The sequence below is a fragment of the Halichoerus grypus genome, chromosome 6 (assembly GCF_964656455.1).
Source record: "Halichoerus grypus chromosome 6, mHalGry1.hap1.1, whole genome shotgun sequence".
Lineage (NCBI taxonomy): Eukaryota > Metazoa > Chordata > Mammalia > Carnivora > Phocidae > Halichoerus > Halichoerus grypus.
The window spans coordinates 105,405,372-105,417,519 of NC_135717.1; the positions used below are offsets into that span (position 1 = coordinate 105,405,372).

The 12,148-nt window shown below is 35.1% G+C and overlaps 1 protein-coding gene across 4 annotated transcripts in view; it reads right to left on the minus strand.

The window, feature by feature from the left end:
* Positions 1–1,202: 1,202 nt before the first annotated feature.
* The window catches only part of SYT10 (synaptotagmin 10), a 67,058-nt gene continuing 56,112 nt past the window's right edge, over positions 1,203–12,148 (minus strand). The window contains exons 5-9 of one of the 4 annotated variants that reach the window (XR_013449139.1): positions 10,483–10,654; positions 7,758–7,887; positions 5,437–5,669; positions 4,913–5,057; positions 1,203–4,760 (exon numbers count right to left, since the gene is read on the minus strand). Coding sequence is in view for 1 of the 4 variants with exons in the window: in XM_036091828.2 (XP_035947721.1) it covers positions 4,689–4,760; positions 7,758–7,887; positions 10,483–10,654 (374 nt within the window). In the remaining 3 variants the exon portion in view is untranslated. Of the gene's footprint in view, positions 4,761–4,912; positions 5,670–7,757; positions 7,888–10,482; positions 10,655–12,148 lie in introns of all 4 variants that reach the window. The other 3 variants (XR_013449138.1, XR_013449140.1, XM_036091828.2) reach the window with 3 other exon arrangements.

Sequence of the window (12,148 nt, forward strand, 5' to 3'; positions counted from 1 at the left end):
GTGTTTCAGTGTAGATAAAAATAGAATTATTCTAATCAATTCCTCCTTGTAGGAGTGTATTTAAATCATTTCAAGCATAAAGAAGCCTATCTTTTCTCTTAAACACCTACTTGGTTTTTAAATCACCATTTCTAGTATTCAAAATGTTTGCATTCAATAAATCCTTAAACCTCACTTCAGCCCTTAATTTAGCTCTTTCTTGTTAAGTATCTATAGCATGATATTGTCATGCCATCAAATCCAACCCTGGTTACCCACCTTCCTGATGAACAGGGTGAAATGAAAACGCCTTTTTACTTTGATAAGAAAACACTTGAACTGAATATTAATTTACTGCCACTGTTCAAATAGACATCTTTTTGGTTAACTGTTAATGGAAGATGACAAGTATTACCAATGCATCTTTTTTAAAAAAAATATTTTATTTATTTATTTGACACAGAGAGAGAGACAGCAAGAGAGGGAACACAAGCAGGGGCAGAGGGAGAGGGAGAAGCAGGCTTCCCGCTGAGCAGAGAGCCCGACGCAGGGCTCAATCCCAGGACCCTGGGATCATGACCTGAGCAGAAGGCAGACGCTTAACAACTGAGCCACCCAGGCGCCCCGCCAATGCAACTTTTATTAAATTACCATTCACGCTAATTAACATAAAAATGAGTAAATATAGGAAAAGTCTTTTAATGAAATAGAAAATTCTTACCTTAAAGAGCATCGCTAAGTAATACATTGGAAACAGAATTTCGTTTAATCAGCTGTTTCCTATGTAAAATATAAACTCACTATTTTCTTTTAAAGAATGAGTCTTAGTAGGTTCAGATGAATCATATCCTGAGCCATGTCACTGAGGAACTATTAAAATTCTGTGTCATGAGTTTTTTTAAGCAGTATTAGAGGATTTACCTTACACTAGAAGTTAAAGGTGGCACAAAGGAGATTTCGATTTCGCATTCAAAATCTTTATTTCTATGTGCTTTAAAATCTGTGTTTAACTACCATCTAGTTATGTAGACTTTCACTTTAAATTATTTACTTTCTGTGCTTTTGCATCATCTCTTACTGGCAGCAATACATTCTTAGCCTAAAAACTATAGAAGTTTAGATCAATTAAAGTAGATCAGAACAACCAGAGCTGCTTCAAGAAAAGTTGTGAAGAAAACAGATCTCCACATTTTCTTTAGATTTAGTAGAGGTTCTTTTTCTTTTTTTGTTTTGTTTTGTTTCACTTATCAGGTAATTAAATTACATGGTAATAATCACAACTAAGGTGGCAAGAAATAATCAGATGGAACTGCATTCCATGAAAATATATCTACTTAGTTAACATCAAGTACTCTTTTTAAAGAGGTAAAGAAATGACTATGTGTTCAAAGTTAAGATTTTGTGTCTCTTTATTATTAATAGCCTTTGGCTCTTTTGAGAACTCATTCTGAAATAAGTTATATTCTGTTTTATGGATAACAAAAGCTGAGAAGGGAGTGAAAGTTTGGCTTTTTCATTTTTAAAGCAATTATTAAGTTAAAGTCTTATGAGATTGATAGTTCCTTATTGAGTCTGCAAAATTTTAAAATAATAAACATTATATGAGAATAAACACGGGTGGAAATGCCAATTAAATATCACAATCAAATAAGTTCAAATATATTTGCTTTTATCTAAAACCTGAGTCAGTATTGATCAGTTGTGATCTCCCTGCAGTAACTAGAACATGCACACACTCCCCAAAACTGCATAAGAAAGTGGATGCTTGGCTCTGCATTCCTGTCTCTAGTTCCCTGGCATAATTATAATGATATTTTTTACTGAACTGTGAATATATTAATATCATGAGTTTTTACATGTGAAACAAAATTCCAGAATGGCTAGCCTAACAAAGAAAATTAAAACTGTCAAGAAACATATTATTAAGAAACCACTGTAAAAAAAAAAAGCATCCATTCAGATTTTTCTGAGAAGATTGTACACTCCTCAAACATTAGCATACTTTTCATATTAAATTTCCTCATTCCTCTGATTACTTAGCGAATTGGGTAAAATACACAAATAAATAAATAAATAAATAAATAAATAAAATTTAAAAACCGAAAAGAACATTAGTATTGTTACATAATGAATCAAGACTTGCTCCCCTTCCCTAGACTTAGGTTTGACAAGTCCCTGAATAGTCCCTGAAATTAGGTGTTCATTATATACCTAAACTTCGACTTCAGAATGGGTCAGTGCTATCATCAAAATGTGGTGTCCCACACAAATTAGTGGTGGATATCTATAACATCAAAATTTATTTTAAATACTGAAATTAAAAACATCCTTCTTCAATCACACGCAGGAGGAGGATAATACAGGTTTGCATGGATGTGTCTGTGTAGAGAGTGAGGGTGTGTTGTATTGAAAGTGCTAAGATTATGTCTTTATAACATAAAATATCCTCTAAAATGATCACAATTTATGGATAGGAGGGTACACCTCCCTCATGCATTGCATGAGAAAGTTGTGGTTGTTTCTCCTTCATCTCCCTAACAGGATCAACAAATATTGGGCATGATGAGCTTATTCTAGTCCCTATGAAACAGTTTTTAAAAATTACCTTAAAAACATATTCATATTTTAATCCATAATCCCCACAGTAAAGTCTCCTGTTTGGCTGGTTGTTTGTGTTTTTTCATCACAAGCATTGGCTTTTTCTCCATAGGAGGCAAAGAAAAGCAAGAGTTTCTAAGAATGCATACAAAGTCCTTAAAATATCTTTTCAGATGAAAATAATTATTATGCTCAGGAAATATAGTTGCTACCTAATTGAAAGCTGCAGCTATATCTACTAATAAAACACCTGTCTGCAAAAATGTCATTTTATTAAGAGTATAACTTGTCTTCCCATTTGACAATTTTTATTTCCTAGTAAAACAAAGAATTCCAAAATGGAAGTGTCATCTTCAGTCAGACTGTCTATAACAAATGGTTCTTTTAAGCTTCATAAGGTAGATAGGTATTTTCAAACAGTTTCCTTCTATTATTTTCTGTCAGCTAATGCTAGCTAGAAATACTTGCTTTTACTAGGATGATACAGGCATTCTTGAAAAATTTTAGGGGATTGTGTTTGCCTTTAAAATGTTAAAGTGTAAAATATTTACATCTGAATTAGCAGTAATGCCATCATATGAGAGATGCCACAAACAAAATTTCACAGCTTTTAAATTTTTAATATTTAGAAATAAGAGATTTTACTAAAATCAAAATTTTATAACTGCTGATAAAATTTTCTCATTCTGATGAATATGTTTTTATATTCTAAGTACAGATTTTCTTGCTCTTTTTTTTTTTTGTTCTTTTAACCTTCTATCTTGGGATAATCTTGAAATATGCACTATCCATAGTATATATCTCAAAAATAAGATTGGGGTCATTCAATATGGATACCTTCTGATAGGGCCCAGACATGAGACAATAAAAAGTTGACCTGATTTAAAAGAAAGTCCTGTCACGTAAAAACATTTGCATAGTTTTTACAACTCCTGGCCTGATCCTTGATCCTTTCATGAAAGGACTATGTGTCTTGGCCTTTAGAATTATTTTTATTTTTATTAAATGTGGAGGTTATGTTATTTATGGTATATTTATATAATTTTCTGAAAAATAAGTCATCCCTTCTTTAGGAAAATACCCAATTCTAGTGATTAGTTTCTGATTGGGCTTAGAAGTCACTATTACTATGTACAATCTAATTGACAATGAGCACAGACATTTATTGTCCCTTTGGTGTCTGTTAGTATGTTCTGTCAGAAATATGCATCTACATGATAGTTTCATGTCACAAAATATACATGTCAGAGTACTTGAGAACCTTACAAATACTTAAAAAATGAACAATTTCTGATTCTATTCATTAGGAATACTAATGCTACATTTGAGATAAAGAGTATTAGAATTTTTAAAGTATCAGTTAAACAGTTCAACAGATGTTTGAACTAATGTAACATTAAGACAGTATAAAATGGTAGCCCAAATGGTTCAACCTCCATTTTCCAGATGCTAAGTATTACTTCTTAAATTTAACTCAAAATTGTTCTTTAAATTATAACATTATCTGTATGTTTTAAAGAATGAGCTTGAGAGACAAAGTTCTGAGTTTAGCAGAGCCAAACCTCACTGAGGACGTAATTTGCTGAGAATGAAAGAATATATTATCAGATAAGTAACATTAATTTGCACAAGGATTTAATGCTGTGTAAGTTAAGTTCAAAATTTCCATTAAAGTTTATATGGAACCATCTGCACAACTAGAGATTAACATTGTTGTAACAAGATCAAAACCATACATACGTGACATGTGCTACTTTATACAATAGCAGCATAAACTATAATTTTAGATAAATACAAATTCTTTTAAAGGAATGCATTTCTTTACTTATGCAAAGAATTGCAACTTAATGAAAACACTCTTTGTGCTAATAGGCATATGACATGAAGAATAAAATGCCTTATGCAAGTAAGGGATATTTGTATTCAAGTAAAATATATCAAGATGTCCAAAGTTAATGAACAGACAAAAAAAGTAAATGAAAAATTATATGTCAAGTTTGTTCATTATCAAGATATATTTTAAATGAGGAAATCAAACCTTCCACTCTTTTTCTGATCTGATGAGCACAGGGTCCTGGTTCCTTATTATAATGTTCTTTATTTTGGAGGCATTATGGTGTGGAAGGTGGTTTGGGTGATGGACAGGATCCTTGACTATCAAAACTGGTTGCTCGGCCAGGTAACTGAAAGACAATAATTTCATAATGCATGATCTAGTGCAAAAAAATAATAAAGTGGGTAGTTGCTGCTACCTTTTACTAGTGCATATTCACCCATGCTATGCGTGTTTCTGAAGAGAAGATGGACATAATTCCCCCCGCCCTCTAGAACTCACCTTCTCAGGCAGCGTGATGGGGCACAGGCGTCTCATGGAGATGTAGGCAGAGCATGATGCAAACTGGCAAGCACAGCAGCACTGTACACACAACTATTCATGATGCAGACTCCTTTCACATTCGATGATAGGCTTTTAATTCTTACTGTCAAATAATTAATGGTTTGTGGTAGTGGGGGGTGACTGCTAGGTAAGAGCAAGAAGGCTCAAGGTACAAGAGACCGCACTGCACTTGCTCTAAGGCAGGAGGTGATTTTTCCAGGGGCGAATGATGAGACAAGAGGGACTGACTTTGGCTAATGGGAGTTATGAGTGTTGATGAATAATTTCTCATGGTCCCTAAATATTATGCGTATTTAAAGAGTTCAGTTACAATGGGATAAACTTTTGACTAGGTACAAGTAACAAGATGTTCTAAATGATGCTTTAGTCTCTGTCCCACCAACTTATCCGGTTTTCAAATAATTGTTCCCTTCTCATTTTAATCCCTTCTTTGGCAATAAAACATATGATTATACACTCACCACTTTCCCAAAATGCAAAATCCAGCCAGTTCTTAGGTCTCTAGTCCATATATTCTGTTTGACCAATGAATGTAGGTGCAGGAGTTGGAAAAAAGGAGTTACTTGCTGGAGAAAGTACATTTACATAGTCTTTTAGTCCCATTTGTCCTCTGCTACTCAGCTGCTAGAAAAATATCTGGGATCTTCTTCTGATGCCCATATGTAGCTTGTTCATCCTGTATGTCCTACAATGACTGAAAAGTGTTCACATGTCCTGAGACACAAACATATGCCTATTCCAGAGCTCCCCTTCACCAGATAAATGTATAGCTGCTTATGTAACAGTCATAAGTATTTATAATATGATATACCACCCCTGTCTTTTCATTAGTGAAAAGTTCTTGCTCACATTATCTCTTTTCTCCTTACATAATTCCTGTGAAGTCTGTAAGGGCACGCATTTCTATTTGCATTAAATATGGAGAAATCCAGCTGTAGACAGAACAAGTGATCTGCTCAGGATTAGACAGCCAGAGGAGCAAGGATTAGATCCCACATCACTTTTCAGTGTGGTTCTCTGCCCAGCAAACTTTACTCTCATGTCTAGATTCTTAGAATTAATATTCGCTTTTCAAACTTTAATGGAAAGCAAGATGAGAAGCAGGAAAAGGATAGTGATTGTATAATAAGAAGGAGAGTATACTTTATACTTTAGACAATACACACCGTTGACATGAAACCCAGCTTTCCCAAGACTTGCTGAATACATCTATTTGTACTTCTGAAGCACTCTAGGGGAAAGTGCTGTGTGAATGGGCATTCATGTTTGTGTATGTGTGTCTTTTATGATTTACATTAAACGAAGTGAGATAAAGATTCAGAACATTAATATATATAAGCAGATATCTTATCCATGAGAATATCTGACCTCTCTTGACTGAGCATGCAGTGTTCATACAGTGTTCATCAAATTTTCCCTATAATGTCCTGGGTAACACAGCCAAGGTCACATTTTTGTGACTAAGCTGAAAAGAACCTGGGTCCACTGACATTTAGTTAATTACACTGTGCTGCCTCCTGCATGTAAGCCAGTGCTTAAAGCCAGAACAAGAAGGAGAACATGAACAGGTGGCAGTGCATTCTTCACTTACTATGTGGCCATCATAACTGTTCTTTTATTTAATTTAATTTAATTTATTTATTTATTTGCGAGAGAGAGAATGAGAGACAGAGAGCATGAGAGGGAGGAGGGTCAGAGGGAGAAGCAGACTCTCCACTGAGCGGGGAGCCCGATGCGGGACTCGATCCCGGGACTCCAGGATCATGACCTGAGCCGAAGGCAGTTGCTTAACCAACTGAGCCACCCAGGCGCCCTACCATCATAACTGTTCTTTTAATCGAATTGCAGAAATTCCATCATCTACCCCACGTCCTTTTGTCAACCTGCATTACTTCTCAATCAGGTCACATAAAAGACTTACTTTGTGACTTTTCAAGAGTCTCCAGCAATTATCTTTGGGAAAGAAAGTCATTCCATCTAGCAACATTCCGTGTATCAAGTAGACTGACCACTAACTTAAAGGCTAAAAATCCTGACAGAAACTGGTGTTGATACTTCTGGTTAATATAACTATTAATAGTAGTTATAATCAGAGTAACATTATGTCAAACTCTGTGCTAAGCACTTAAAATTTGGCATTTTATTTAGTTTTACTCTTTGAGTTTGCTACTATTACAAACTAACAGCAGAAGTGTAGAGAAGTTACAGGAACTTGCCCAAAGTTCTCCAATATGTAGTCACACAGCAGAGCCAGGCTTTGAACTTGGGCAAGCTGATGCCTCAGTATTTTAAAAATCTGTGAGCACTTTTACTTACTGCCCAGAGTATTGGGAGATATACCTGTTCCTTTACATAGAGGAGTTGTATTAGAAGATAGTACTTCTATTTAGGGATTCTAGGAAAGTTTAGGTGAGGTGGCTGTTTTCACAAAAGAGAAGCAGCAAAATTCAGTTTCCAGTTAGTAATGAATTTACTTGACTGCTCTATCACTCATCGATACAAGTTTTCAGGCTATACAAAGAAAATGACAGACTTGCAATTTTTATGAGCTTACTGTCCAAAGGAATATCAAACCCAGAAAATTTAGTGGTTTCTAAAATCCTACAAGGCACACAGAACTTTGAATACTGGATGAAAGAGTACGTGGGATGGAAGTAAGAGCAATGTTTAAAAAAAAATAGATGAATATATAAAATGACAGACAAATGTTAGCAGATAAATAATATATAAGGCAAAAGAGATAAAAAAAAAAGAGAGTAGATGCCCGGGAACCACAGCATACCTCCAGCAAGGGGTGCCAATGTGTTATTGGTTTTCGGTGATAGGCCAGCATTTCATTCCAGTGGTCTCGCCCAAGACCTTCAGCGTCCAGTCCTGTTCTACACACTCCTATGACCTCATTGTGTCCTACCCTATAATTTGGAGAATATTACACTTTCACTCCAACATTCAAAGATAAATGGAGTTTCACACAGCTTAGCAGAATTTTAAACATGTGATTTAAACACTAGATTTTATGATAGGTTCCAAATGATCCTGCAGGTTAAACTACTGTAGGTCAAATTAAAAATCTTAAGTAAACAAAATTTCCTACACAGGATATCAATTCAAATATGAATTTGTAAAAGGAGCACACACAAACCATTTTAGTTCTCTGTAACTTGAGCACATTTTACAAAAAAACTGAATGAGAAATGCCGGCTGCTCCTTATCTATATTGTTGAGTTTCCTTTTTAGCAGCACTACTATTAACTTTAAGTGATATAAATCAGATCTTGTTTTTTTCCACAAGGCTTAATGTTTTATAATGATGCTTAGATTTCTTACCAAGAGCTCAATACCCAATTCTTGTACAAATGACCGTATTTAATTGCCTCTCCGTGACATGTCAGCATATGTCACTACTTGTACTACAATTAAACAGGGTATGGCTATCTTCAGTACTATGGATTTGATTTATTACTGCACAGCACCAGAGCATACTCCACATCATTGCTATTTTCTATTCCTGTCCTGTTTTCACAGCAACAAATCAAAATAACAATGATCCTTAATAATTTTGAGAGCTTATTATGTGCCAGACACTGTTATAAGTAATGTAAATGTACTGAATCACTTACTTCTCACACCATGACCATGAGTATCATTATCATCACCTCATTTTACGGATAAAGAAACTAAACACCCAGAAGTTAAGGGACCCACCTCTACACAGTAAGAGGCAGAGACAGGATTTGAATCAAGACAGTTGACTCAAGTGTGCATGTGCTAAGTTGCTTCTCAAGAATGGAATGTAATTTAAAGGCATTTCTGCAGCGTTCTTTTGACAGACTTCTCTAAGGAGACTTTTGAGATGATTTTAGGACCTTTCATTACTTTCTTCCTGTCATTGATATAGATATGAATGTTTAGTTAGTTGTTTCTTCCATATGAAGTTTCCCAAACAAGCATATATTTTTAAAGATTTTATTTGTTATTTATTTGAGAGAGAGACAGAGATAGCAAGAGAGAGCAGGAGCAGGGAGGAGAAGGAGAAGCAGGCTCCCCGCTGAGCAGGGAGCCCGATGCGGGGCTCGATCCCAGGACCCTGGGATCATGACCTGAGCCGAAGGCAGATGCTTAACTGACTGACCCACCCAGGCACCCCCAAACAAGCATATTTTTAGGAATAATTTTTTAAATCTTTCTTTTGTGTATATTGTCAAGATCCATTTCCCTGAAATTGTCTGCATGACAAACGCTCTGTTCTATCTACCTGCAATCACTGTGAAAAATCAATAGGAATACTTTTTTGGAAAGCAGAACAAGGGCTTCTGATGAAAACACTGCAACATTTTTAGTTTGAAATTTTAACTAATGCAAGACTTTTCTCTCTCTAAATAGTGACAGTTTTTTTTTTCCAAACTGTGATATTAATTAATTGCAAATAGATGGTATAAATCATTTTACTTTTTTAGTGCTTCATTTTCTAGCTCTGAGCCAGAGAATAGCATATTAATTTCTCTAGGTTATAGGGTCCTGGTTACTACTATTTTCATGATACTATAAAATGGAGCACTCCTTTTGAATACATTAGAACAAAATAAACATAGTAGAACACTGTCTATATGCTGGTAATTTTGTAGGTTAAACATAACAGTATACCTTTCCAAAAGGTTTATAAATATAAAAGGTAAAACAATACAAAGAAGTATATAACAAGGGCCAAATAAGAGATCTGAACCTTTAGTGGGACAAGAGTTCAGAGGAAGAAGAGGTTGGTTAGCTGAGAAAGACACAGAAGGGGTGACTTGAGCAGGGTTGTGAAGCCTGGGTGGGATGAGATCACAGAGCAGGGTGACGTTTCAGACAAGGCAAGAGTGGGAGAGTAAAGCTGGAGCTGAAGCAGGAAGAAACGTCAGAGCTGCAATTGGGAGTTTGCAATTTATTTTATGAAAGAATTGACTCAAAAGGTGTGAGCTGAAAGAATTACCTACAAAGCACATTTTAAGATTGATGTGAAGGCATCAAGGCTGTGTCCCTATGGCCATTATTCACCTTCCACCCTTAATACTCACTGTTAATGGTTCTGTATTATGCTAATGTCTTACAAATGGGAAAAGTGAATCCCAAAGAGATTACATAAGGTGTAAGAATTATGCCCTTGGGTAAGAATTATGATATTCATATTCCAGCCCAGTTGGGAAAACAAACTCCATTGATTGTGATTTCTGTTGTTACTGTAAAAAGACGTCACTATAGTGCTTTCTGTAATGGGTTCCATATTACTTCTGCACTACTCTTTCACCAGCCCCAGGTGTCCTGTTCTTCAACTTAAGAATGACTTCTTTTGGAAAAGAAAAAAGAAATATTATAACATGGGAAAAATGAATTTTGAATGAACAATTTTTTCCTCTTCCATTTTAAATTAAAACTGTTAGAGCAGTAAATAACCTGGAAAGTTGAATTTGCTCTGCATATGACTAAACATGGCTGTTCTTCAGTGAGTGAGAAATACATGTACATACCTATCGTAATCCATGACCGCAATGGAGAGGCTGACCTGGTCCACATTTTCTGGAGGGATATCGAAAATAATGGCCTCATTGTACACAGGGTTTAGAGTATTTTTCTTTGTAGTTGTTTTCCTCTTTTTTAATCTTCGACCCTCACACATCAGAGACACTTTGACATAAGGATCTAGGAATGGTAAGGTAATTTCATTAAAATGAAAGTAATAGTACATAGTATAAATAAAACTGTATTTAACTGCTACTAAATAAGAAAGGTGGTATATTAAGCCTTTTAGTGTTATCAGTTTTAAATTCAAAATGACTTATTTAGGGGCAGTAGACTAACACTTTCTTTTAAATGTAAGAATTTATCTTGAATGAACCAAAAAAGCACTAACTTTATCTGTTTTTAATACAACAGAGAAAACCTAGTCTATCAAGAGCCAGTGCAGAACTGTAATAATGTCTTCTAGTCACAGCTATTTGAAGACACATTTTGTTAAAAGTGATTTCTAGGGAATGTAATCCTAACAAGTAAGTATAATTGCCTTAAAGTTAATTTCCTTCAAAATGATTTAGGATAAGAAGACTAAAATTTGTGAAAGAGTAACATTGTATCTAGTGCATATGTGTGTGTGTGTGTGTGTGTGTGTGACCACAATGAGTAGAAGTTAGAATTTCCTCAGTTGTTGGAAAGGTACTAAAATAAGAAGTTTCATTTTACAGTCATAGTGTTGGTGCTTGATAAGGGGCTCAGGCTGAAGAAATGATCACTACAAATATATTAAATACATTGTGTTTAATTATAAACAATAGTATACAATAAAAAAGGTAATATTTGGTTTAAAGATGTTCTCAAGGAAGGTTCTTGATATGACATTGTCTATATGATGCCGACTTGAAAGGGAAAAAATTAGTAGGGGTATATTTTTATGGGCCAAAGGGGTCAAATAAATGTTTAACAAGTTCTGCCCCAGTTGACTGATCTCTATTTTTACTTCTCCCACCTTGAGTAGGAAAACTGTTACAGTATTACAGAAAATTACGCAGTATTATACGGAAGTTTCTATAAAAGCCTTACCTTTGTACCTTTTTACAAGAAGGAGGCATGGCTTTGGGAGGGGGTGTTGGCACTGGGGTGAGAACGCTAGCTGGTTAAAACAATCAGGGTCTGCTCTACATTCATTTATTTTCCCCCATTTATTCTGGTGGCCCTCCAACAGTAGCACCACCACATCTTTCTGCCTCTTTCCACCAATGTAGTAATAAGTCTCATTTCCTTAGAATAAGCCAAAATCATGGCAGTATAAATTTACTTGAATTTATGCCTTTTAAGCTCTAGAAAAATGTATCTGTATATTGCATAAGCATTTCCATCAAGGAGCAAAAATATATTTTCTGGCTAGAAATAGGGTATGTAAAGGAAAACAAAGTAAAATGGCAATGTTCAATGGCTGTTTCCCATTTACTTCTCAATTTTTTAATAATAGGCAGTATGTTCTAAGGAAGAAACTCACTTCTGTGATACTCTTTTGTGTATGAGGCCCCAGGCCTAGACCTCTCATTAACAATGGGAACAAGGCATGCTTTATTCCCTGCCACCCCCATCATATCTCTGACGACATTTCTCCACCAGTGACAAGGATAATTTACTGGTTCCTTAGTTGATTAACAAACCTCT